The 26,001-nt window shown below is 59.7% G+C and overlaps 1 protein-coding gene across 1 annotated transcript in view; it reads right to left on the bottom strand.

The window, feature by feature from the left end:
* The window catches only part of PEPD (peptidase D), a 113,558-nt gene that overhangs the window by 11,178 nt on the left and 76,379 nt on the right, over positions 1 to 26,001 (bottom strand). Inside the window, exons 10-11 of the mRNA XM_051846721.2 lie at positions 9,281 to 9,349; positions 8,077 to 8,154 (exon numbers count right to left, since the gene is read on the bottom strand). Of these exons, the coding sequence (XP_051702681.1) occupies positions 8,077 to 8,154; positions 9,281 to 9,349 (147 nt within the window). The remainder of the gene's footprint in view (positions 1 to 8,076; positions 8,155 to 9,280; positions 9,350 to 26,001) is intronic.

Consider the following 26,001-nt stretch of genomic DNA (forward strand, 5'->3'; position numbering starts at 1 on the left):
CAAGGAGTCCGGCCTGCCTGACAGCACAAGCTGCCCTCACAGAAACAGATCTCTAAAGGGAAACCCTGACAGCTCAGGGTCCCGGGACCTTCGCTGGAATCCAAAGTCCCCAGCAGGGCGCTTTTTAATCTCTGGTCTCTTCTGATTGCAAAACACCATAAACAGTGCACAGTGCAGACAGCACCTGATAACCCCTCAGGTGATCCCCAGCGGGTGGGGGCCGCCTGCCCGCCCGCCCGCCCGCGGCACGGGGGGCCAGGGTGCAGGCTCTGCGGGACCCCAGCTGAAGCAGGGGGTGACCCACCCCAGTTGTGCTCCGAGGATGACACAGGGAGGCCCTGGCGGCCACACCCTGCATCTGCTCCCTGGGAGGCCCCGGCTGCATGGTGGGGGTGGGGCCAGCAGCTGCAGCGGCGGCTTACTTCCGCATGGCGCCCGCTCCCCAGGCTGGGCCAGGAGGGTGGGGCCCATCTGAGCGCCACACTGTGGGGGAGATAGAGGCGGGGGTGGGGGCGTCCACTCCGAGCCCAGGGATGAGCCCTCCTGCTCTCATGCTGGCCCTCAGTCCTCAGAGCCTCAGTTTTTCCATCCCTAAAATGGCCACAGGGTGTGCATTCGGCTTAGTGGCTGAGAGGCCGGCTAAGACCCCTGCATCCGGTACTGCAGTGCCTGGCTCTAGCTCCAGCTCCTGACTCCAGCTTCCTGCCAGGGCGACCCCGGGAGGCAGCCACGATGGCTCAGGGGGCTGGCTTCCTGTCACCCATGTGGGAGACCTGGAGTGAGCTCCCAGCTACATCCTGGCTCTGGCCTCAGTCCAGCCTTGGCCGTCACGGGCCAAATGAAGGAAGGGATGGGATCTCTCTCTCTCTCAAACGAAGAACTCCAAGTTTAACACAATAAACAAAATAAAACGGGGATGTTACCCCGCATGGGTCTAAGTCCCCATGGGGCCATCAGGCAGGCGGCAGTGGCAGTGGGGAGTGGATCCGCGTGGGGCCGCAGCCCAGCTCTGCCCAGGGAACACAGAGCATTTTCACTTGGGCTCCACAGAGTCGAGAGAGGAAGACGGTTTGTGGTTTGCTGGTTTAGAACATCCAAGAATGGCCTGGGCAGGCGGGCCAGAGCCAGGAGTGCAGGGAACCCAGACTCCTGGGAGGGGCCATACGGGGGCGGGGGTGACCTGGAGCAGAGTGACCCCTCTGGGGGCAGAAAGGTCTACTGCATGGTGCTGATCTAAAAGGAAAAAAAAATTAAAAAATAAAACCCAGAAATTGAACTACCTAAAAAACCAGGAAGCTCACAGGAACGCAATGAATGCTGGAATTATCTAAAACAGCGCACGCAAGCCCAGAGCGCGTGGGATGGCGGGCGCCCGCGTTTGCTCAGCCGGCTGGGCTGTGTCTTCCAGATTCTAGAAGCCCTCAACTGTGTTTCTTAATGTCTTCAGATCACCCGCTTTCTGGAGAAGGAAGTGTACACCCAGCCGGCCAGCGCCAGGCTGCCCAGCGGTGCCCGGGCACCGGGCTGAGGTCTATTTTCGCGTTCTCACTTCCCTATCTTTTTCTGTCTTTGTGTGTGTGTGTGTTTTGTTAAATCCCCCTCAGAGCTTCTGCACGCAGAAGCGCTGCCGACTCAAGCTGCTCTGGAATCCAGGGAGCGAAGCCATGCCCCGTATAAATCATCCCTGGCCGCCCCCTCGGGGTCCGCTCCGTGCGGGCTGACGACGGCCCATTCGCTCATACTTGGCGCCGTCCGGAAGGCAGGATCCCTCCTTCCTGGCTGCCTGGGGACACCCACCAGGGACACGAGCATCTCTGGCCGAGTGAATCTGTGTGATAATCTGAGACATCTGGGGACACAGGATGCATCCCAAGCAACACGCTGGCGCCTCCAACCCTCCCATGTGTCCCTGTGGCTCTGCTGCTGGCGAGGGGACAGGCTCTGTCTTCCTCTGCCTCTTCCTGGGCCGCTCCAGGCCCGGGCCACCTGCCACCACAGGCCCACCCAGAGCCTCCCTGGGCTTCCTACAGGCCCGGCCAGCCCTTGGGTGGAAGGCCTTCTGGGGACACGCTGCCATGTCTACACGGGGCCACTCGGTACTGGGTTTGTGGCCTCGTTTTAACCCTCTGGGTGGTGGCACGGCTCCTCTCAAAGTGCAGGCAGGTTGGCGGGAGACTGCAGACCCCAATGTGCATCCGCCCCAGTGCGTGTCCCAGGCCAGGCCAGGGGATTTCTGAACAGCGGGAACTCTCGCTTCCCTCCAGACCTCAGCGTGAGACACAAAGGCAGGCACACGGCTGCTTCTCTGCTCAGCGGCCGCAGCGCCGCCCCTGTAGAGCAGGCCAGGGCGCTGGCCCCCCTGGTGCACAGCCGGCTGCCTGTCCTGGCCAGGTCTTCCTACAGCGCCAGCTCCAGGTGTGGCCGGCAGGGGCAAAGGCCATCCCTTGCAGGTCCCCCAGCACCGCGGGCTGAACCACCAAGCCGACCCCTCCCCGCGAGCTTCTCGGGCCGGCACCTCTGCCCCACTCAATCCTGCCAGGAGACAGCGGCTCCTGGGAGTGGGGGACTGGCAGACAGGAGGTGCCGTGCGAGCAGCCACTCCAGCAGCAGCTCTGGGTCCCCAGGTCCCAGAGTGATGGTCCCTGGTGCACATGGCGACAATGCAGCCCTGTGCTGCGGGCCTCCCATGTGCCTGGTGACAACGGCTCTCCCACTTCCTGGACGATAGGGAAGAGACAGGGGGCCGCTGAGAACCCCAGAAGCCGCCGTGGCACCTTGCCTGGGAGGTGGTGGGACCCGCCGCCCCCGCCCAGGGCCAGTGGCCAAGGCCGCCCCCCCTCCCCCCAGCACAGTGGCCAAGGCCAAGGCTCAGGGCAGCAGCCCCCAGGGGGAGGGCAGCGGGCGGGGGAGGGAGCAGAGTCACGCGCACGGCACATGCTTCTGTCTACTGTTTTGGCCACGAGAGCCTCATGATGTCTGAGCACCCAGGCTGCCTGGCCTAGAGCTTTTCCAACTGTGGGCTCTGACGCCAGCTGAGTGGGTGCAGCCCCGGGCATCCAGACACACAGAAGCACGTGGCAGGGGCGCCTGGGCAGTCAGGGTGTGTCCACCCGAGTGAGGACCCGTGTTCCCACCTGAGACGTGGAAGCCCACAGCTAGCCAGTCTGGACGGATGGCCTGCCGGGCTCCTACCCCAGGACATGTCCTGGAGACCACAAGGGGCTCAAGATAGGGCTGCTTGGGGGCTGTCAGGAGGGGGAAACTGAAAGGTCGTGAGGTCAAGGGCAACAGGGAGCAGGCCCTGAGGGGCACTTGTACTTCACAGCACCCCCGGCATGGGGATCAGAAGTCACCCTGCCCCCTGCAGCTGGGGAAGGACCCCCAGGCATAGACCCACCCCAGTGGGGGCCGGGCTGTGCTGACTCAGAACAAGTCAACCATCACTGTGGGGCCAGTGATGCCGAGGGGGCCCTGAGGTCCTGGGAGATGGGCACCCCAGCCTGCAGGGCGCGCGGGGGCGGGGGAGGCTGTGCTAGAGACAGAAGTGCAGAGGAGGGCGCTGGTGGCACCCCGGCTCGGGAATGCAGCACAGGCAGCAGGAGTGGGGGCATGTGGTAGCCACGGCTTGGGGTGGCTCCAAGTGACCCCCCGGATGGAACCATTAGCCAAGTCGGGTTTTGGTGGCCAGGGCTTGGGGCTGGTCATTACCAGGGCAGGAAGCCAAAAAAGGCTCTAGGAAGGGAAGGAGGGGGAGAGAGGACCCTGGAAAGCTGCTGAGCGTGGAACCAGTCAGGCCCCCCTCTTCCCTAGGTGAGCCAGCCACACAGCTCTCGTGCCCAGGGGCCACGCCGGGATGAGGCTGGGCCCACAGGTCCTAAGACAACAGGTCCTGAGACAACACTGCCCTCTTCTGGCCAGTGCTGAAAGACACACCAGCCACACTGTATAGCTGGGTTCACAGAGGCCCAGCACCCTTGGTTCTGGCTCTAGAAGGTTCTGAGAGGGGCCACTGTCCCCCCCCCCCCCCACTGCCACCTGGTCTGGCAGGAGGAGGCAGGTAGGAAGGATGTCGCAGCTGCTTTCCAAACCAGAGCCCACGGCAGGCACGCCCTGGACCTCTCCCTGCCTCTGCTACTGTGGACAGCCTGCCTAGGGACCCTGGGAGTCCAGCACAGTCCTGCTTCCGAGGGGATGTGGTGCCTCTGGCCAGAGCCCAGGCTGGCTGTGGGGGAATGGGGCGGTGTACCACCAGAGTAGGGTGGCAAGTCAGTGGGGAGGGTTCTTTTGGGGCCTCCCACTTAGGAAGGGCCCCAGTGACCTACGATGAGGATTCATTGGCAAGTGTGCACCCAGTAGTCCTCTTGAGAAGGGGTGCCTTGGGGCCAGCACTGTGGTGGTGCAGCAGGTTAAGTCACTGCCTGTGACACCTGCATCCCATATGCACACTGGTCTGAGTCCCAGCTGCTCCGCTTCTCATCTAGCTGCCTGCTAACGCATGTGGGAAAAGCAGCAGAAGATGGCCCAAGTGCTTGAGCCCCTGCCACCACATGGGAGACACAGATGGAGCTCAGGTTCCTGACTTTGGCTGGCCCAGCCCCAGCCATTGTGGTCATTTTGAGGAGTAAATCAATGGATAGAAAGTCCCTCTCTCTCTGTATCTCTTTCAATTTTGAAAGTCAGGACTACAGAGAGAGAGCCTCCACCTGCTGGTTCACTCCCCAGATGGCTGCAAGGGCCAGGGCTGGCCAGGCTGGAAGCCAGGAGTTTCTTTTGAGTCTGCAGGAACCCAAGCACGTGGGCCACTTCTGCTGCTTTTCCCAGGCGCACTAGAGGCAGCTGGACACTGGCTTTACCTGCTCTGCCACAACACCGTCCCCTAAAACAAAAGTTGAAAACGTAAGTTTTTTGGCGGGGCTGGTACTATGGCATAGTAGGTTAATCCTCCGCCTGCAGCACTGGCCTCCCATATGGGCGCCAGTTCTAGTCCTCTTCCAATCCAGCTCTCTGCTGTGGCCTGGGAAAGCAGTAGAAGATGGCCCAAGTCCTTAGGCCCCTGCACCCGCATAGGAGACCAGGAAGAAGCACCTGGCTCCTGACTTTGGATCGGCAAAGCTCCGGCCATTGCGGCCATTTAGAGAGTGAACCAGTGGATGGAAGACCTCTCCCTCTGTCTCTCCCTCTCACTGTAACTCTACCTCTGAAATAAATAAATAAAATCTTTTTTAAAAAAAAAGAAAAATATGTATTTTTTTCCAATAAAAGGTGTTCCTGCTGGTTTTATAAAGGAAAACGAAAACAGCCCCTGGCTCCTCCGAACAGTGACCAATGGGGCTCCCGCGGAATCCCAGGGGCAGTGGGAGAGGGGTTGTATGGCCCCAGGAGGCCTCCGGGCCCCCGAACACTGAGCCAGGGGAGGGCCCCAGGGAGTGAAACCACACCAAAGCCCCAGTCCTCCTTGCCCTGGAAGCCTCGCCGAGCAGGTGGGGCAGGCTGGAGCCCTAAGAAATGGGCGCTGGGCGTGGGGCTCGGCTCATGAGCTTGCCCGGAGCAGGAGCCCTCCAGGCCACGATGGCAGCTGAAGGTGGCCCCTGCAAAAGGAAGCCCTCCCCGGCACACGTGTTGCACAGGACAACGACGAGGCTGAGACACAGACGGACAGGGCATGCGACTCGGGCGCTCACTCCTGCCGTGACCGGGGCTCCCTCCTGCTGCACTGCATTGTTCCATACTCAGCACTTTGCACTTCTGACCCCCTCCCTCCTCCCAGTCTCCAGAGCTGGGTGCTGCATTGCTCCATCTCAGCTGGGGGGGCTTGATGCAGGGACCCCCTGAGCTCCCTGAGTGTGCATGTCCCGGGGGGGGGTGCCCACATTGGGAAGTACGAAGAGACAGATGGGGCAGGCACCCGCTTCCTGCAGGAGGGGCTGGCTTCTCCCCACACGGCCCCACGGCTGGATGTGGAATAGCGCTGGGGCGTTCACCCATGCACCCGGTGTGACACCGCCTGCCACACGTACGCTGCTCTGGGAGGCACTCCGCCTCGGGGAAACCCTGCATTTTGCTCCTATTTGGGTTTCATACCTTATGATGAAGCATTGTGGCTTTTATGTTGGGATAACAGAGTGATTTATTATTTACCGAACGCGGTAGGCACTCGGCAGATCAATTTCAATAAAACAATGGATTATAAATGCCGCCAGCAATCTGGCAGTAGCAGTAATCAACAAAACATGTTGTTCTAAATGCCGCATAATAAATTGACTATAATAAACTCATAATTATTCTACTGGCTACATTTCAAAGTTAGCACCGGGAAAACAAAATCACCAATTTGTGCTTGGCACGCACACCCGTGGGCGAGATCTCCCAGACCACTCCTGTCTCTGCAGCTGCACCTGGAGACACAGGTGCCACACAGGGCCCAGGAGGGCCGTGGGGACAGTGCACGGAGCTCTGCTGGGCCCTAGGAGAAGCAGCCATGTGCTATGGGGTCATGGACACAGCGGCTGTGGTGTGGGGCCTCCCCCTGGCCAGAGCTGCTCTGGGACACTGGGAGCCGCTGGTGTGGCTGGGGCACTGCTTTCTACCTGGGACTCGGTTCCTAGGACCTGCCCCGCCCCCGCTCCCGCTGCCCGCCCAGCCAGACTGGGCTCTAGGGTCAAAAGGCATTAGGAAGAGTTTCAGGAGGTCAGAGTCCCTGGACACAGCAGGTGGGCCGCCCCCTCGCACCCTCTTGCTCTCTTCTCCAGCTGAGCCAGCCAACACCTTCCCAGCTCCTGCTGGCAGCACACCTGGGTGTCTCTCTGCCCACACGCCAGGGAAGAGGCACCCACCTGGTGGGGATCAGGATGGACGCTGGGTGAGGAAACAGTGGAGAGGTGCTAGGGGCAGATCCCTGCATGGCCGCCTGAGCCCACTGCTCACAGCCCTGCACAGCAGGCGGCTGCATGCAACCCAGGGTAGGGGGGCGGGGGGGGGGGAGGCTGTGGCCATATCCAATCTACCTTGGGCCTCACCCTCTGCCTGCTTCTACCCCTGGGAGAAGCGCCAGCCCCTGGAGAGAGCACCTTGGTGCTCAATTTGTGCCCCTTATCCATCCTCAGCGGTGAGTGTCCAAGGGCACTGAGCTCAGAGCAGGGGGCGAGGGGCTCTGACTTGTCTGGACCGCTGGGCTGGGCTCCTGCCAACAACGGCCATGGTCAGAGCGTCCCAGCCAGCGACAGACCCTGGGACAGAAGCCGCTGTGGCCAGTCACAGCACACCTGAGGCCCGTGGTAGGGGGCACCCGGCATGGAGTGGGTTCCCACATGTGCTGGGCAGTGACGGCTCAGAGCATAGCATCTGTCCCAGCCGCTGCGAGTATGCAAGGAAACTCATGTCCCCGGGTGGCTATGGGCTGGGGACTCCCGGGGGCAGGGCTGAGGCCAGGTCTGGGCAGGGGGCAGCCATCACGTCGCCAGAACTCCAGCAGGGGAAGCAAGTGCATGAGCAGCGCTGAAGAGGAAGCCGACAGCCCGGCGGGGCGGGGAAGCTGTGGCACTGAGCCAGCCTTGCTCAGCAACAGGTGCAGTGACGCCAAAGATCTGGGTGCAGCAGGGCTCCCTGTCTGTCGTGAGCACACCGCCCAGAGGCCAAGGCAGGGCACCCCAGGGTGGCCAAGCCCCAGGACCCAGCACCGCGAGGCTCTCTGGACAGTGAGGGGACAGGCAGGCAGCACTGAGGGACTGTGAGGAGGGGCCCATACCCTCCCCACGAGGCCCCAGAGCAGTGGCCCAGTGTGCTCTGCCCTCCACACCCCGGGGCCCAGGAGCAGGCCTGCAACTCCTCCACCAGGGCAGAGGCCATCAGAGGGGTGGCGGGCGTGGGACTGCCCATGTGGCTAAGAAGGCATGGTGCAGGCTGTCAGCCCCAGCACAGAGTCTGCGCTGAGCACGGGCCCAGAGACCTCGCCGTGGCTGGCCCTCTTAGGCCACGGACTGCGAGGCCCCTGGGTGACCCTGATGCTGAGCCCAACCTTGGCCTGGCTGTTCCCACACAGAGGCAGGGCTGGGGTGTGCCGGGGCCAGCCTCACTTACCACATGTCTCCATCTTGGATGGTGCGGTCGTTGGGGGCCCCGGCGTGTCCGTAGTGCAGCACGGCAGAGTTCTCACCACTGCAAAGAGCAGGGAGATGCTCAGGCACCCAGCCTCACCCAGCAGGCCCGGGGCCGGCTCCCCGGCCCCTGCCCCACGGGCAGCACCACCTTCCAGCAGAGGCCCGGGGTGGAGGGGACAGGGAACAGGGTCGTCTGCCTCCCCTGGTGCCACTCAGCTGGCGCCGGCCCCTCGGCGGACAGCGGCACTGTCTGTCACCTTGCCAGCTGTGAGCGCCACCTGGGCAGCTGCCGAATGGAGTCCGGCTGTGGGCAGGGCCACGGGAAAGACAGCGAGCAGCTCATGGGCCAGGAGGAAGGACCCGAGGGAGCTGTCCACTCCTGGTGGCTCAAGGGAGAGGGGCTCGGGGAAGGGCCCACCCTGGGGTCTGGGCCATGGCTAGGGGACAGGCAGGCAGCGGCCTCTAACACCTCTGCCCGAGACAGCTTCATGGATGAGCAATGCCTTTAAGAAAGAAAAAAACAATTTTTAAGTCTGTCCGAGGGAAAGAAAAAGCCCCACCTGGGTGTAATATTTATGGCCCTGTTCGGGAGTCTCAGGAATCATAAAAGTAGAAATAATGATTTTTCTCTCTATCTACCAAAGGAGAACATTTCCAAGGACTGGGATGTTCACATGTTTTATTCATGCCGAGGCTGTGCGCGCCAACAGAGCCGCTCAGCTCCATCCTGGCTGGGCAGGGGCCAGACCCCAGGGCAGAGTGGTGCAGGGGTGAGCTGGGGAGACGAGGGGGGTCATGCACGGCTGGGACGTGCCCTGCGGCAGGCACCTGCAGTGACACACGCGGCCACACGGTGGGGCACGTCCAGAGACCCACGAGTTGCCCCCATGTTCATGGCTGAGTGGGTGTGCCCGTGTAGAAGGGTGAGGCCCCAGAGAGGTAGTCCCGCTGCGCTCAGCCCCCTTACTGCAGCCGGCTAGCAGGGAGCAGGGGGCACGACGGCTCCCCTGTGGTGGGCGGGCTGGGCTCCCTCCTTTGCCTGGTGGGCAGAGGCAGCCGGGGCCCAGAGCCTTAGGAGAGAAGACTGATGTCAGAGCACGGGCTGCGGGCGCTGGTGCCGGTGCTGGCACGTGGGCTCCCGCACTTCTCCCCAGCCTCCTCCTGGCCAGCCAGGAGGCACTTACCTGCCGCAGATGCAGGTGTAGGAGCTGTGACGCATGCCGCCCCGGGAGTAGCAGTAGTGCTCGAAGAGGCTGTGGGGGAGAGAGAGAGGTGTCAGGGCGGAGTCCCTGCAGGGGGTGCAGTCCCACCCAGGCACACCTCCGCACACCTCCCCACCCCCACCCCTCGCAAGCCCTCAGTCCCTGCCTCCCTCTGCTGCGGACCCAAGGCCCAAACTCCTCAGTGTGAGTCTGTGAGGCTTGGGACCTGGTGTCTAGGACCAGCCGTGGGCCACAGAACCACAGAGGCTGTGCAGGAGGAGGGAGGGAGGAACTGGGGCCCGCAGGGTCCTGGCCCCCTGCAGAGGAGCACACTGCCCCGGCACTGTCCTGTGATGGTGAGGGGAAGGGCCAGTGAGTGCTGCACGGACAGGGGTGAGGGGTGACCCCTGTGGTGCATCGGGAACCACGGGAGGCAGAGCAGGACCCCCACGGATGCAGCACAGTGGGGCAGTCTCCACTAGGACTAGGAGCAAGCCAAGAGGACCCTCTGGACACACTCCCACCCTGAACAGCAGGGCCAGCAGCCAAGCCTGGAGGGGAGGAGTTGGGCCCCCAGGCTGAGCCCTGGGCCGGCCCAGCTGCTGTTTGCGATCCATGCCAGTTGCCCAGGGGTGGATCCTGGAGTGGCTTCGTCAAGTAGGACCCGGCCTCTACCCCACCATGTGCCCCAGGACCTCAAAGGCCTCATCTCCACCTAGAGTCTCTGGGCTGCTCCAGTTTCCACTCTGGTCCTCCGGACACAGCAGGTGCCCAGGCTCTGCAGAACGCAGCTGGGGAGGGGGCAGTGTGGGGAGCTGCGCTCATCTCCTTCGCAAGGCTTGGGCTGCCCTGCCCACCTGGCGCTCCAGCGGCAGTGCCAGAGCAGCCCAGGCCCAGGCTGGCTTTTAGAGAACTCTGCACGCAGGCGCTTAACTGCCCGGCGCTGTAAATACGCAGGACGCGTGACTGTCGGGGTTGGGCATTAAGTGGCTGCGATGCCGGGACAGCTCTGCTGGGTCCCTGCGGGGAACGAGCCCTGCACACGGGGGTTCAGGAAGTGCACAGCCCCCGCCTTGGCCATCCTCGTGCTCAGCACCCACGGGGCTGCCATCGACTTCTGCTTTGGTCCCAAGAGGTGAGAGGACAAGTAATCCTCGAGGAAAAGGCATAGCCCAGCAAAGATTCCACTGAGGAAGGCTGACCCGGTTTTCACCTGCCAACGGCAGGCCCATGCTGGCCGTTTTTGCCCCCTAAACAGCCAGGTCTGCACCCAAGAGAAGTGCGGAAAAGAGGAGGAGACCAGGAGACACGCCCTGGGAGGAAACTCCATCTCTGGCCGGGGCGTCTGACGGCACTCATGCTGAACCTCACACCCGCCTTTCTTTTCCATCATCATTTCTGGCTGGACCTGAGGACCCAGTGGCAATACCACGTGGTCACAGCAGGCCCTCGCCTTTCTGCAGACTTCGTGTCCAAGTTCTGGGGCAAGGCGGCGGCTCAGAGGGCTGCGGGTTGATGGGGTCGTTGCAGATCCTGAAGGGTTGGGGACGGAGCCACAGGGGCTGCGAGCTGGGGCCACATGCCTGAGCTGAGGCAACGCAAGCCTGCTACATGGCAGCTCGGGGCTCAGCAGGTGCACCAGGGTGAGCGGAGGTGGGAGCAGGCCCACTCGACTTCCCACTGACGGCTCACACGCCACACCGTCGCAAAGCGACACTGCACATCCTCTGTGTGGAAAACATGGGAGCTGAGGGTTCGCCACTGACCCAGCCGAGTCTCGGGCCAGTGGTTGCTACAGGCTGCCAGCCAGCACCTCCGTGAACCACCAAGCCAGAGACGATGGCTGAGTTGTCAGCCAGAAGCCATCTCACCTCCAACACTCATAGGGGCTGCACAAAATATGGAAGCTGAGCCGACTTCGCAAGGACAGGAGCAAGGGGCCTGAAAGCTTGGCTCTGGCTGCCATCCGGGGATAGTGATGGTGTTTTGGGCCCATGAGAGGCAGGGGACTGGAACTCAGAGCCTAACCTGCATGTAAGGCTGGGAGCTGGCAGCTGATGCACCTGCAGTGAACTTGGGGAAAACACTGAACAGCAAGAGAGCGGGGAGCCAGGAGGGGCGTGTGCAGGCTCCGGTGACAGTCCAACACAACCCTCAGGATTCAGGTCTGTCCGTCATGGGTTTCAGATTCAAACGTGAATGACCCTCGTGACCGGAAACCCTCAGGCCAGGAAACGAATACAAAGCTTGGTCCTGAAGGTGAGGCCTGCAGCACTGGGCAGGAGCCAACAGGATGCCAAACTGGGCGGCCACACCGTGAGCCAGGGCCAGCCAGGCTCTGCACGTGCTCGCACGCATTGCACATGCCCACACAGCACAGACAGCACACTACGCACACCCCCACCCCAAGATGAACTCATAGTCCACGGGAGCTGTTGGACAACACGAGGCCGGCTGAGGCCCCCAAGGACTTCCGGTAACCGAGTGATCAGACTTCAACACAAACAAAATAACCAGCACCAATGGAAAAAGAGCAGGCCGATTCCACCAAGAATGACAGTTTGAAGCACTGAGCGGTTTGTCCATCAGAGCGCAGCACACGGTGAGACAGGCAGGCGAGTCACTGCCTCCTGTGGCCACTGGCGCCTTCTCTCCCCACAGACCTGCGGCTCTCACAGCACACAGCCCAAGGGCGGTGCGGGGCCTTCCTGCCCCTGCTCACCTAGAAGAACGGGGTGGGACACACCTCCCCCAGGAGCAGGGTCTGCACACATCCCACCTGCCAGTTTCCTGGACGGCCCCCATGCCACTCAGTGCTCCCCCATGCTGCTCAGTGCTCCCCCGAGCGCTTCTCCGAAGAATGGCCGTCCCTCCGCCACCCTGGCCCATAAATTCCTCCCCAGGGGAGAAGGCGCTTCCCATCCCGGAGTCAATGAGAACGTTTCAGTAACCTGGGGGCAGGGCGCTATGAGTAATGAGGCGTGGAGTCACTGCGGTGCCAGGGGCCTGCAGAGGGTGGTGAAGAGGCAGCAGCGGCGGGAGCCAGGCCCACACCTGCAGGAGCTCCGGGGACAGTGTCGCCCGGCCTTCCCCTGGGGCCCGCAAAGCCAGCTGCCCATGGGGTTCCTGGGCAGCCTCTGCCCTCAGAGATTTATCAGCCAACAGCGTGATAAGGCACAGGCCCTAAGAGGCATGAGCTGCCCATGATAACAGCAGCAGGGCTGTCCCAGGCAGCCAGGCTCAGCCGAGCTGTCAGTGTGAGCTGAGCAGGGTTGGGGCAGGAGTGGGGAGGAGGGCAGCAGAGGTGGTGTGAGGAGCAGCATGCACCATGCCCTCCCCCTCACCAAGCAGGGCCTCAATGGACTCTGGGTACCCCAAGGGTGGGGAGTGGTGGGACCAGAGACGTGGGAGGGAGACAGGCAGGGGTGGTGGAGCCCACGGGGCTGATCAGATGGGGCCGTCTGGATGGAGGGTGACAATGGGCTGCGAGTTCTCCACCCGGGACCCTGTGCTGCTGTCCTTTCTCAGAACCCACAAATCCAGCCTCCTGGGGCTCCACTCAATACTGACTCCCAGGCCGAACCCCAGCTCTGCCACTTACGGCTACACGGCCTCCCCTACTGTAAAAAGGGGGTGACAATGGTTCCTCTGTCCTGGTGCAGAACACACAACAGTGCATGGCATGCCGGGAATAGTGTGTTCAGGGTACACTGGCCACAGGCGCCATGAAGGGAGCCAGAGGACAGGGGCCTCTCCCACAGGTGGCAGGACGGGAAGTTGTGGGCACCTGACACTGGGCCTGGAGAGAAAGAGCCCCTTGGCTGCTCTTTTAAAACCAAACAGGCCCCACAAATTTCATGGCCCAGAACCCACTGAGGCACATTCTAGCACATTCCATTGCTCCACGGGAGTCCATGGTCCCCCACCTCCCCTGAGCAAGCCAAAGCACAGGCAACACCTCCAGGTGGCCTGTGGGGACAGTGCAGAGGTGCATCCTCCACTCGGGCTCCCAGGACACACGCACGCATGGGCTTCCTGTTGGCAGGGGGACACACTGGCCCTCCACATGGCCGCTCTGCCCTCACAGAGGCTGGTCCCGGGGTCTCGCTGCTCGGCACCGTACCAAGCCCTCGGGTGTATAAAGTAGGAAGGGGACATTTCGTGACACGTGGGGCCAGACAACTGCTTTCAGTACCGAGATCTCTGCTACGAGTTACTTTTTTTTTTTTTTTTAAGATTTATTTATTTAAAAGGCAGTGTTACAGAGAGGCAGATGCAGAGGGAAAGAGAAAGAAAGAAAAAGAGAAAGAGAGAGAGAGAGAGGTCTTCCATCTACTGGTTTACTCCCCAAGTGGCTGCAATGGCCGGAGCTGAGCGATCTGAAACTAGGAACCAGGAGGTTCCCTGGGGTTTCCCACGCGGGTGCAGGGGCCCAAGGACTTGAGCCATCTTCCACTGCTTTCCCAGGCCACAGCAGAGAACTGCATTGGAAGTGGAGCAGCCGGGACTAGAACCGGCACCCATATGGGATGCCGGCATTGCAGGCAGCGGCTTTACCAGCCATGCCACAGCGCCAGCTCCATCCTAGTTACTTTTAATTCACGTGTATTTTGATTGCTACAATTATTTCCTATATTATGTAATGAATGTGATATGGCCTCTTCCCCTTTTTGTTAATTCTAAAGAGGCAGAGACAGAACTCCTGTCTGGTGGGTCACTCCCCCAAGTGCCAGGAGCCGGGAACTCAGCCAGGTCTCCCATGTGGGTAGCAGGAAGGCTACTACCTGAGCCATCGCTGCCGCCCCCCAGGGTGCGCACCAGCAGGAAGCTGGAGTCAAGGAGCCGGAGCTGGCTATTGAGCCTAGGTAGGGAGGCAGGTGCCTTACCTGGAGTGCTCACCGCCAGGCCAAAACGCCCACCACTCACTACAGGAAAGTCCATTCCAGAGCAAGAAACCCAGCCCTGCAGAGAGCAGCCCCGAGATGCACCTGGGGCCCAGCAGGAGTTTCTTGCTCTCCCAGAGTGGGAGCAGCAGCCACGGAGATGAAGAGCCAGACCCAGCTGCCTCCACCAGAGCAGGCAGAAGGACTTGCTTCCCTGGGACTGGAAGCCCCCGCCGGGCTGGCGCCAGGATATTCTCGACTTCCCGGGGAAGGGTGGAACTGCTGCACGGTTTTTTCTGCAGTGACCAGTGGCTGCCATCAGGAGGTGAAATGAGCCCCGTCCATTCTCATAACCACTGCCCCAGTGGATCCAGTAAGCCGCCAGGGGCTCTGCCCCAACTCCCAGAGGGCCCCAGCTCCTACTTGGCCCGTGTTCTCTAAGCACCTTCTGCAGGGCAGGCTCTGGAACTCATTAGGGGACAAGAATGGGGGGGGCGGGCTGTCCTGGGCTTCCCTTCCCCCAGGGCTCAGGGTGAGGTCAGACAGAGACAAAGCCTGGACAAGCCACCACCAAGGCCCTGAGGGTTTTCGATGCATTCCCACAGTAGTCACCAACAAGGGACTGGCTTAGAGCCTTGCAATAAAACCAGGAACACATTCTGAATCAGACTGGCGCTAGTGGAAAGCTGCTTAGCTGCTCGGCCCAGCCTGCCCGATGCGGTACCGCTGAGGACCCAGGCGATCGGCCATAGCTATGGGGGCGTCACCATCGCCTGCAGCCTTCTTTGCTGCCTGGTGCTCCCTTGCCTCCTCACTCCCTCCTCCCCTGACCGTCACCCTGAGGGAAGTCAGGGAACCGTGGGGGGAGTAGGGGGAGGGTGTGGAGCCCACGCAGGGTGTATGATCTTGCCCTAGACGCCCTAAGCCTCAGCTCTGTGAGTAGCTGGGGGCTAGACGTGCACCTGCCTCAGGGTTGCTGCAGTAGCTGAGGGGACCCACGCAGGGAAAGGCTGCGAGCTCCATCAACAGTGGGGGGCGGACGAGGCCAAGCTTAAAGCCTTCCAGGGCTCTGACCTCACACTTGTGTGCGAGGCCTCAGCTGAGCTGAAAGGGCCTTGCAAGGACAAATGGTCCCATCCAGGCCAGGAGCAGGTGGTCCGGGAGGGGCCCCTGGACACAGAGACCCCAGAAAGGGAGAACCCACCGACTGCAGGCAGGCGAAGGCAGCGGCAAAGGCTGCCGCAGAATCAGTGAGAAACGCCGAAAAGCCAACTAGAGCAGCGGCTCGCCCTCTCTCTCCCCAGGAGAAGCCTTATCAAGGTATGAGATAATTAGCATTTTAATTGGATAATTGGGAATTCTAAATTGCCTATCTTGTATTAAGCATAACTGAGGACATAACATGACATTCAATTAACAAATCTTCCCCTTTATTCTTGCCATGCCCGATTAAGCTGAGTTTCTGAGCGCCTAGGCACCAGGTACCGGAACAAATGGACCTCTTTTCCCAGCTGCTGAAGCCCTGGCCACACTGGACGTCACACGGATGTGGAAAAGGTCTCACAGACTCTGGCCGGAGAAGTTCTTAGAAATCACCCAGAGGACGAGAACCAAAGGCCTCCCCTCACCTCATCGCCCGGAGAAAACCTCCCCCAGGAGCTGGCTGAACACTCCGCTTGTTTTAATGCACATAGATTTTTAAAAACAGTTTGCTGTCGACAGTGCACAGGCAGGAAAGAGCCCAAATCCTGAGGACACAGTGCAATGAACTGGCACAGACCAAACACGCCCACAGCCCCGCCCCGCCCCCTCCGCCCACCCTGCCTTCTGCTGGGGAGCACTCAGATTTCGTTTCCAGATTGCAGCTACTATGAATAATTCTTGTGTGGTGTTTTGGGGCCCGTGCACCCGCAGGGCAGAAATGCTGCATCATGGGATTTCGTGTGGGTTCAGCTTTAGCGGCAAAAGCCCGGGAGCTGGGAGTCTGCCCAAGCAGTCATGTCCATGCATTCACTGTCCCGTAACGCCTTCCACCACTCAGCTGGGCACAGGGCCCAGCTGGACTGAAATGGGTTTGGAAGAACCAACAGCCCCACCCAGTCCCAGACGGGGGCTGGCCGTCCACTGCTGCTATAACAAGAACACGTGCCTGGTCCACAGATGCGTGTCTACACTCGCTGTACTTCCATTGCTGTCACCACGCCCAGAATCTCCCGATTTTCCCCACTGCCACTGCCTCCGCTCTTCTCCTGATGCGCGGATGGCGAGATCGGTCCGGGGGCCCTCCCTGCTTCAGGTCCTGTCCCCAGCAGAGTGTGTGCCCCCAAAGGTATCCTGCCAGGGTCACAGGCCTCCTCTGCTCAAACCCAGCCCTGCCTTCCACCAGCACCCTACCTTCTCTCACTCCAGCCGGTCTCCTGGGACACCAGACAAGCTCCTGGCTCAGGGCCCCGGATGAGAGCATTTTCTCCGCCTGCACTGGCAGCCCCAGAGAGCCACAGCCGGCCCTCCCCTCTCCTTCAGGGCTCTCTTCCTCCCACTCGGAGAGGCACCCGAATCCCTGCTGAGGGCTGCCTCCCTCTCCCTGGAGTCCGCACCAGCACTCCCATGCTATCCCTTTGCCCAGCTGTCTGCCCGTCCACCCTCCGCCTCCCATCAGGCTGGGGTTTTATCTGTTCAGGGAAATAAATATAGATAGATAGATAGATAGATAGATATGATCTGAGAGAGAGAGAGAGAGAGAGAGAGAGAAACTCCCATCTGCCAGTTCACTCCCCAAATGCCCACGATGGCTGGGGATAGACCAGGCTGAAACCAGGAGCCGCGAACACAAGCCAGGTCTCCTACACGAGCAGCAGGGGCCCAACCACTTGAGCCATCATCACCGACTCCCAAGTTCCACGCTAGCAAGAAGCTGGAGCCACGGCCAAGACTCAACCTGGTTCTCTCCTTTGGGACGCAGGCATCTTGACTGTGGGGCCCAACGGCTGTCTGGGACTTGCCGGGCTCAGTGCTTGGCACGCAGGAGGTGTCTGTGCATTTCTGGTGAGTGAGGGAACATGTAAGTGGTTGCATGGGGAGCACCAGAGCTGACGGCTTACTTAACCAACTTCGCGAGGCTGCCTCCACCTCTCTGTTTCCACAGGCACCACGGCACGTGCCCTTCCGCTGGGCACAGGTGAGTTTCCGGTGCTCTGCAGAACACACCCCAGAAGGCTCACGAGGGTTTGCCGGGTCCCACGCAGGGTGCCCGAGGCCATCGACCCCCAGGACTGGGACTCCGGGGGCAGGACACAATGCATTTCACTGGTTCCTTGACAAGCAAGCAGGTCTGAGCACGCGTCTTTGTCTGTTCTCATATCTCTTCCTTTCTGAACGACTTGTTCCTTTCTAAAAAAAAAAAAAATCCAAGCGAATATTCATCTTTTTCTTATTGATCCCTCAGGGATTTGTATATGAAGGTTACGAGGCAGCGGTTTTGACAATCATCCGTGTAACAAGTTTTCCCCTTTGCTCTTTAATTTTCTTTACAGCGTTTCTGGACAGATAATTTACATTTTTATCGGTCAGATCTGTTACATTTTATTCTTTATGGCTGCTTCCTTTGGTGTTGTATTTAAGCCCTTCCCATCCCTAGGATAATATAAACTCGATCATCTTTGCTGCGCTTTTGGGGTTCACATTTCATCAGTCACTCCTGAATTTATCGGGATGCAGGTTGTGAGGCACAGCCGCACCTAACGGTCCTGCACTGACGCCCCCTCATGCTGGCTGAGGGAAGAGGGTCCTGGCAGGGCAGGGGTGGCTGGGGGCTCCACTTGTCTGTCCATCCTCATGGGGCCTGTAGGACAAGTCCAGCCTCTCCAGCACCTTCAGGGCCGATTCCCAGAGCGAGGGAGTGGGGCAGGGTGCCCCGGGGCAGAAGACGAAGGAGGAAGACGCACAGAGCCCACGGTCGGTGGCCTCAGTGGGAAGTGCTTGAGCTGGGATTCTGGGCCCATCTGGGGCCTGGCCCCCTGGAGCAAGAGAGGGAGCCCGGCTTGGGGCAGCCTGGGAAGAGCTGCGTAAACCCACATACAAGCTGCACCTGCCCTCGGCCTCATTCTGAGATCAGACTACTCACACCCGACCCCACCTCACACCTCATGCTGACTGCCACGGAAACACCGCTCCCGGCCCTAAACAACAAACTCTTGTTTGGAGAACCAGGCAGTCCTGGGAGCCACCTGGGGAGGCACAAACCACATCCCCAGGAGAAAAAGGCTGCCTGTGGCAGATGGCGCTGACTTTTGAATAACACGGCCCAGAGAGGCCATCTTCTCTCCAGGGACACCTGCGGCCCGTCCCCTACCCCACACCCCTCCCCGGGAAGGGAGCCCAGGACACACAGGCAGATTCTCGGGGGGAGTGGCTCGGGGCAGAAGCAGGGAAAGGCTTCCTGGGCTGACAGTCCCCGCGATGACAGTACAAGTCGCCAGGACGGACACGGCGATGGCATATGCTTGCTATCTATCTTAAGGTCTCACTCATGGCAGGGATACACAACTCTCGTTTAAAATATGTAAGTATTTAAAGGAAAATCTGAGTCCATTTCAAGAAAAGTATCCAACAGATGACAACAGAGACGCTGCAGGGACTGGCTGCATTCCCGAGGGTGTCGGGCGGATGACCGAAGCTGGGAGATTCTGCTCCGCCGCTTCTTTGAGGAAAAGCCTGGTTTTTGGTTCTGGGCTGGGGGCATCCTGGTCGGGAAGGTGCCCAGGTCTTCAGACAGCAGCTGGGAGGAGGAACCCAACAGAAGCAGAGTTCTCTCCTGCTCCCCACCCCCAACCCAGCAGCCCGGGGCCACCAGGCCGGTGGGAGCCCCTCTGTTGTCAGTCCCCGGGGGTGCCTGGGGGTCTCAGGGAACAAAGCCCGCTGCAGGAAAGGCAGCCGCTAAGGGTCCCGGCCAAGCAGTGCCTGGCTCCCTTGAGATGCCCTGCTCCGCCCACATGGCTGCGTTTCCCTCCTCCTTCCCGCCGTAGGGTCGGTGGCTCAGGGCGCTGCCCCTACTCCTGCCTGGCAGTTTCTGCCCCGTCTGGAGGACATTGGGAGTACCCCCAACCACGACTCCCCCACATCCCATGAGCACCTCGCTGGGTGAGAGAAAGGAACTGTGCAATTGCCCCGCCAAACAGGAGCTCCCCCTGAGCGACCCTCACGCAGACAGGAGGCGTCCCCGCGGCAGCCCCTTGGTGGTGGGGGGGGGCTCCAGTTTTCCTTGTCACAGGGTCCGGCCCTACTTTCTTTCTAAATATAGAATTCCTTTCTCAGCCTTGCAATCTTAAACTATTTCACAAATGTGCTGTTTCAGACAGAACTTTCTTTGTAAAGCACCATTTTCTTTCAAAAAATTTTTAAAATTTATTTATTTGAAAGAGAGAGAGGGAGAAGCAGAGAGAGGGAGAGGGAGGGAGGGGGAGAGGGAAGGGAGAAAGAGAGAGAGAGAGAGAGAGTGTCTTCCATCCACTGGTTCACTCCCCAACGGCTGCAATGGCTGGAGCAGAGCTGATGCGAAGCCAGGAGCCAGGAGCTTCTTCCAGGTCTCCTACATGGGTGCAGGGGCCCAAGCACTTGGGCCATCCTCAGCTGCTTCCCCAGGCCATTAGCAACGGGCTGGATCAAAAGCAGAGCAGCCAGGACATAAACCAGTACCCACGTGGGATACTGGCACTGCAGGTGGTAACTTAACTTGCTAGACCACAGTGCTGGCCCCCTGAAAGTGTGTTTTTCTATCACAGCAGTGGTGGGAAGTGCTGTCTGGCTCTCCCGCCCAAGCGCTAGCTCTGAGCTGCCCTGCAACCCCTGCAGCTGGGCCCGGGCCACTCTGATCTGTCTTTGGCTGCTATGGCCACCATTCTCCTGCCCTTCCCCCAGCTGCCCCCAGTGAAGAGGGGAGACAGAGCAGCAGGTGCCATGCCTGGCAGGCCCTGATGGATGCACAGCCCACCAGAAGTACTGTAGCACAGGACCCTGAATTCAGGGACCCGTCATCAGGAGGGAGCAGCAGCCCAGGGAGGGACTGGGCACAGCAGAAGGCTGGGTCTCCACTAGACTGGAGGGAGCCAGGAGGAGCCGCGGCACTGTGGCCGGGACCCTGGGCCACCTGCATGAGCAGGAACCCTGGATGCTCAGCCAGGAGGCGTGACGGCAGGTGCCTACGACAAATGTCTGCTCTCTGAGAAGCTTCTTCCAGGTGTGCCAGGAGGACGCGGCTAAAGCCCTTCAGAGTCTGGGTGGGGGTCGGGTGGGCCCGGCCCTCTCTGCCTCACCCCCAGCTGTGACTGACAGCAGGATGTCGACCGTGAGGTGAGAGCGGCCCAAGGCCCCTCTTCCAGGAGCCTCCCAGCAAGCGTTATTTTAGTCACACTCGGCTGCGGGAACAACAGCGGTGCCATTCATCACTTTGGAAGTCTTTATCCACTGCAGATGATAAATGGGGTTGCACTCGGGCCGCCCCTACAGAGCCATCACCCCGAGAAGAGGAGGTGCTACTGCCAGGGCCACGCCCCCAGCATGGAGCCATGGGCTGAGTGTTCTGCAACTGGGTGCTGAGGACCTGTCCGGGGGCAGGCGCCTTGGGACCCACTCGTGACACAGAGCACAGGAGGGGGAGGGGGGACAGCCCCAGGCCCTCCCCATCTGTACCCCACTCAAGTCCACAGAGGGTAAGCATGGGGGTTAACCAAGTAACCCACCCGCCCGGAGCCTTTCTCCTGTCAACATCCTGTAGATGGGGGTGGGGGGATGGGGGGCCCACAAAGAACTCTGGGCCCTCAGGGGATGCCAGAAATGAGCCCCGTGGCACTTCGGTGTTGGGTAACTTACTTACCAAAGGCCACTTAATAAGGTCTAGGTCCTTTGACGACAGGATGATTAAACTGTTTTTGAAATAATCCATTTTTAATTAAAACGCCACCTTCTCTTGGTTTCTGGATAGATTCAAGAGGAAGCCTTAGCAGATGTCTTGTTTTTAAACACACATTATATAAAGCCAATAATTAGAAGAATGCATGCTTTTAATTATATTCTAATTATCCTTTGCTTATGATGCAAAGTTAAAAATCCTTTCTTTATGATGCCGACAGTGCTCACAGAAGCCGGCAGACACCTGGCAGGTGCCTCCACGTAGCAAATTCCATCTCAGTGATGGGCCAGTGGCGATCTATACCCTGGTCCTGGTGATTTCTACCCACTGTGGGCAGAGCCCTCAGGGCAGCCGGCCTGAGTCATGCCCCAGCACGGGAGTGGCTTCTCCGTGACCAGAGTCTGGGCTCCCGTCTTCAGCCCAGCCATGAGCAGGGAGCCTCCCCCACTCCAGGCCTTCTCCACTTCCGGCCCACACACACCCTGCAGCAGTCACCAAATAGGCCCCCATGAGCCACCCCGTCTCACCTGCCCTCAGGCCTCCCCCCTAGCCCAGCCCTCTTGCCCATGGCACCTGCCAGTGAGCTCACTTCCTGCTCGTGCCAGCACCCACCACATGCCAGGCCTGCTGCCCCCTCCAAGGAGCCTTCCTGGGCTCCCCCAGGTGGTCCTTCCCTCCTCTCCCCAACAAAAGCCCTTGGTGGAGGTGCCTCCCTTCGACTCTCACACGGCAGAGCTTTGAGCCTGGCCTTCAACTGACAACGGCACCACTCCCTTTCCTTACCTAAGTCCCTAAGGGAGGCCCGCAGGACAAACTCTCGTCACCCTATCCCCAGCGATGAGCACACAGTAGGTCCTCAGGGAGCAGCTGATGAAGGTAACAGAGGGCAGGAAAAGCTGGCGGGAACGTGCATGGCTGAGATCAAAACTCTCGCACGCATGCATGCCCGGCCCAATCCCACGCTCCCTGAAGTGGCCGTAGTTGGAGATGCCCTGTGTGTACCCCCTCCCTTTCTTCTCTCTGGGCACCTTTCTCAGCTTCCCGCGGGTGGCTGGATCCACACGACTGACACCCCCCAGCCCCGCCCTGCAGGAATGTGAGTACACGTGACCATCTGCTTCCAGGCCGTGGCGCTCTTAAAAATAAATTTATTTGAAAGGCAGAGAGACAGAGATAGGCCACAGAGATCTCGCTCTCACTGGTTCACTCCCCAAATGCCCATAACAGCTGGGGGTGGGCCAGGCCCAAACCAGGAGCCCAGAACTCCGTCTGGGTCTCCCGTGTGGGCAGCAGGGACCCAAGTACCTAAGCCACCACATGCTGCTTCCCAGGATATGGGTCGACAGGAAGTCGGAATCAAGAGTGGAGCTGGGATTCAAACTCAGGCTCTGACGTGGGACACAGGCGTCCCAGGTGGCGTCCTGCTGCCCGATGCCCAACCCTGGGACGTGGCTTTTGAGAGTGAGCTCTCCCCACCTTCTCTAACCACGCAGACGGAGCAGGCCCAGGTCACTGCTGGAGAGGAGGCATGGGCCAGCCTCAGAGGCCACGTGAGCTAGAAATACGCCTCACTGTGGTAAGCCACTGAAATCTGTGGTTTGGTTGTTACTGCGGCTAAAGCTGTCATTTGCTGACAGATACACATGGGAATTCAGAACAGGGGCAGGGTAGAACTTTAAATCAGTGGGGCAAAGATATTATTCCAAAGACAACTGGTTGACTAGTCACTTTGTGGGAGCAGAAAAACCAGAATCCTTGTTTTTGTATTCTGAAAATATATTTTAGATGGAGAGTGAAATATGAAAGATGAAACCGTGTGGCCACAGGGGTATGTCTTGCTATTGACTTCCTAATTGCATAGAAAGCAGTTTTCAAGGAAAATCAGAAAGATGGGCGTGAACATGTGCACAATGGCGTGGTACAGAGGTAGCAGAAAAGGCAACACACAGACATAAACTACACTGGACGGCATCAGATTGCTGTAAATCAAACAGGGAATGTGCTTTTGACAGATAAAGCAACGAGAAGATCCCGATGACAAAATGCTACTGCAGACTTTCAAGCCAGCCCCCCAGCATTCCACAAGCAGCCACAAGAATTCCTGGGAGAGATGCTGAACCTCTCCCATAATCAAAGAAGTAGATTAAGGTGGGATCTTCTCCCTTATCAGACTGGCAAGATGAATAAGGCAGAGTGACACAATGAACCCTGAGGCCCGAGGGGGGTGCCTAGCCCCCATCTGTCCATAGTGGGGCCTGGGGTTGGTTCCTCAAAGTCCCCCCGGCCTGAGTCCTATGAAGTGGAGAGGATGCTGCCCCACCTCGTGGGATTGAAGGAGGAAACTCCCCAGGAGGCACACAGCCCCTGCTCAGCAGACATGAAGGCCAGCACGGCGGGGAGGGGCCTGCGGCTTGACAACCCCACCTGCAGCAATTGGCTGGAGCTGACCGCCACGGCGTGGCTCATCCTGGAAGCTGGCCGCCGGGGGAGGATTGGCTGAGTGAATTATGTGGTGCCCTGCTGGCCCGAGCTCGCTGTCAGGACATGCTCACTGCACACCGAGGGGGAACCATGCTTGCCCGGAGTTCTCCTACCATCCATGTCCGTGCGCTTGTGCCCTGGAGTGATGTGGAGGCTGGCTGGTGAAGCAGTGGGGGGCGCCGGGGCACCCTAGGGCTTTGTCCCCTTATTTATAATGCAGGTGTTATCTTCTTATCACAGGAAAGCTATTTTCACCGTGAAAGCATCTTGGGGAAGAAGCGAAAGGTTCCTGCCGAAGGCCAGCTCCCTCAGCCCAGCCTCGCCCCGCCGGCCCACGCCCTGTGCCCGGCAGACACAGCCCCGCTGAGCGCCCCACAATCCAGGACGACTCTGCGAAGCTGCCACAAGGGGTCGCAAGTGCACACCGCCGCCACCCACATGGAACACCTTGCAGAGCCTCAGCCTGGCTTCAGGGACCACGGTTGCGTCTCTGGCTTCTACACGCCTGTGTGGGCAAATGCTAAAAAAAGCAACCCAAGCCAATTCCTTCCTGGCTCCAGGTCAGGAAACCCCAGAGTGGGCCGAGATCACCCCAAGTCTGAGAGCCTACAGTCCCTCGCACCCCAGGAATTTCTCTGAGAGGAGGCAACAGAAAACAGAGCTGAGCTTTCCCTTCAGGGTCCCACCCAACACAGGCATTTGCCATTCTTGCTGAGATGATTACTTAGCTCCCACCCCTGCATTCTGCCACACGGGCACCAACTCTTCCCTGGAGCGGCCACACACCCAGAGACCCTCCCCTCCCAGCCTCCCTTAACACCCAACTGGGAGAGTTTGGGCTGAAGACAGGACTCCAACTCTATGATGTGACCACTCTTCCTGCCTCCTGTTTTAAGGATCACAACTGAAAGATGTCACCCAAGGTGGCTGGCACCACCCTAGAAACCATGGGAGTCGCTTAACTGGTGAGGCCAACCAGGTAGGGCCCGTCCTCAGCAAGGCACAGGGCCCATCCCTTCCCCCACTGCACCAGGAGGTACGGAATTCCAAACAGTGAGCACGCTTCAGAATCAGCCCCAAGAACGTCCACTCAACCTGGCTTCCAAGGCCCACTCTTCTTTCTGAAGCTTTGGCAAGACCTCTGTCTACACCATGGGGCATCCCCTCCGCAGTGGGAGCTGGAGAGGTTTCCTCGTGGAACACCCTGGAAACAACCACCAAGCTTCCCCCGCAGGGGGTGGGGTGGAGACAGGGAGGGACTGACTGCCCGATCACCAAGCAAATTTGCCCCTGCTGTGGTTGCCTGCGAAGCCCCAGTCATCCGCATCACCCTGGGGGAATGAGCTGCCGCTGTGGGCGGAGTCCGCAGGTACAGGGCACATGGCCTGGGATGCAGAGTCTGTGACACTCACCAGCTCTTCGCAGAAGCGGTGCTGGGCTTCAGCCAACAGTTCAGACTCCAAAGGTTTTCCCTCCACAGTTCCTGAAGCCTCCGATTCAACACACAGCTGCCCGGTCGAGGTGGCCTGGCCAGGCTCCGGGGCTCTGAGCATGTGCAGCCTGGGGACGGTGGCCCTGACATGGCCGAACGACAGGCACAGGGGGTCCTCAGCCAGAGCCGCCTGCAGGGCTGCTGGCCCTCAGCACAGCACAGACCCGCCCTGCCCATGCCAGGTGTTCTGGGGCAGGGGAGGCAGGGAACACTTGAAGGGAACTGCTTCTTCTCTATTATCTTGGGACCACCCAGTGGTTCCCAGGGCTCCGGGAGCTCCACAAACCCTAGCAGGGCGCCCCTAACGGATTCCAACCTGTGCGCCTGGGCTCAGGAGCTGCCCAGTGACAACCGTACCTGGGGAAGAGGCTCCTTCAGGAGGTGTCTTCCGGTCGGGCTGCTGGTTGCAGCCTCTCTGCTGGCCGCGGGGCAGCTGTACTGCACACGCACACAGGGCGCCGCAAAGCCCTTGAGACGCTCTCAGAATAATGGCACCCACCGTGCACCTCTAGGGCATTTAACTCATTTATAAGGCAATCTTAATAATAACTATATATTAATTTTACATCCCCTTTTTACCTATTCCAGAGGCCATGAACTGTTAGCAATGAGGTAATATATTACAATGGGCTTCTGGGGACTTTTTATTAACTAATGTCCCATATTTAAAAACCTTCTTGTCAAACGAGAAGCATTAAGGCGCGCTGTCCCTTTTATAATTGCTTCTAATAGACTCAATATCCAGGTCCTGGCCTTAACAGACAGCACGGGCGGCGCGTCCCTAAATTGCACTTAACTTTTCATTTTCCTTATGTCACCGCCCACCAGAAGGATTCTGAGAGCACACAAAGGGTCACCGAGTCAGCCGGAAGCCCGAGGTGTGGACGCAGTGTGGACTCTCACCCTGCGCAGCCTGCTCTGTTGTGTGTGTGTGTGTGTG

Source organism: Oryctolagus cuniculus, chromosome 18, assembly GCF_964237555.1.
Source record: "Oryctolagus cuniculus chromosome 18, mOryCun1.1, whole genome shotgun sequence".
NCBI classification, from domain to species: domain Eukaryota; kingdom Metazoa; phylum Chordata; class Mammalia; order Lagomorpha; family Leporidae; genus Oryctolagus; species Oryctolagus cuniculus.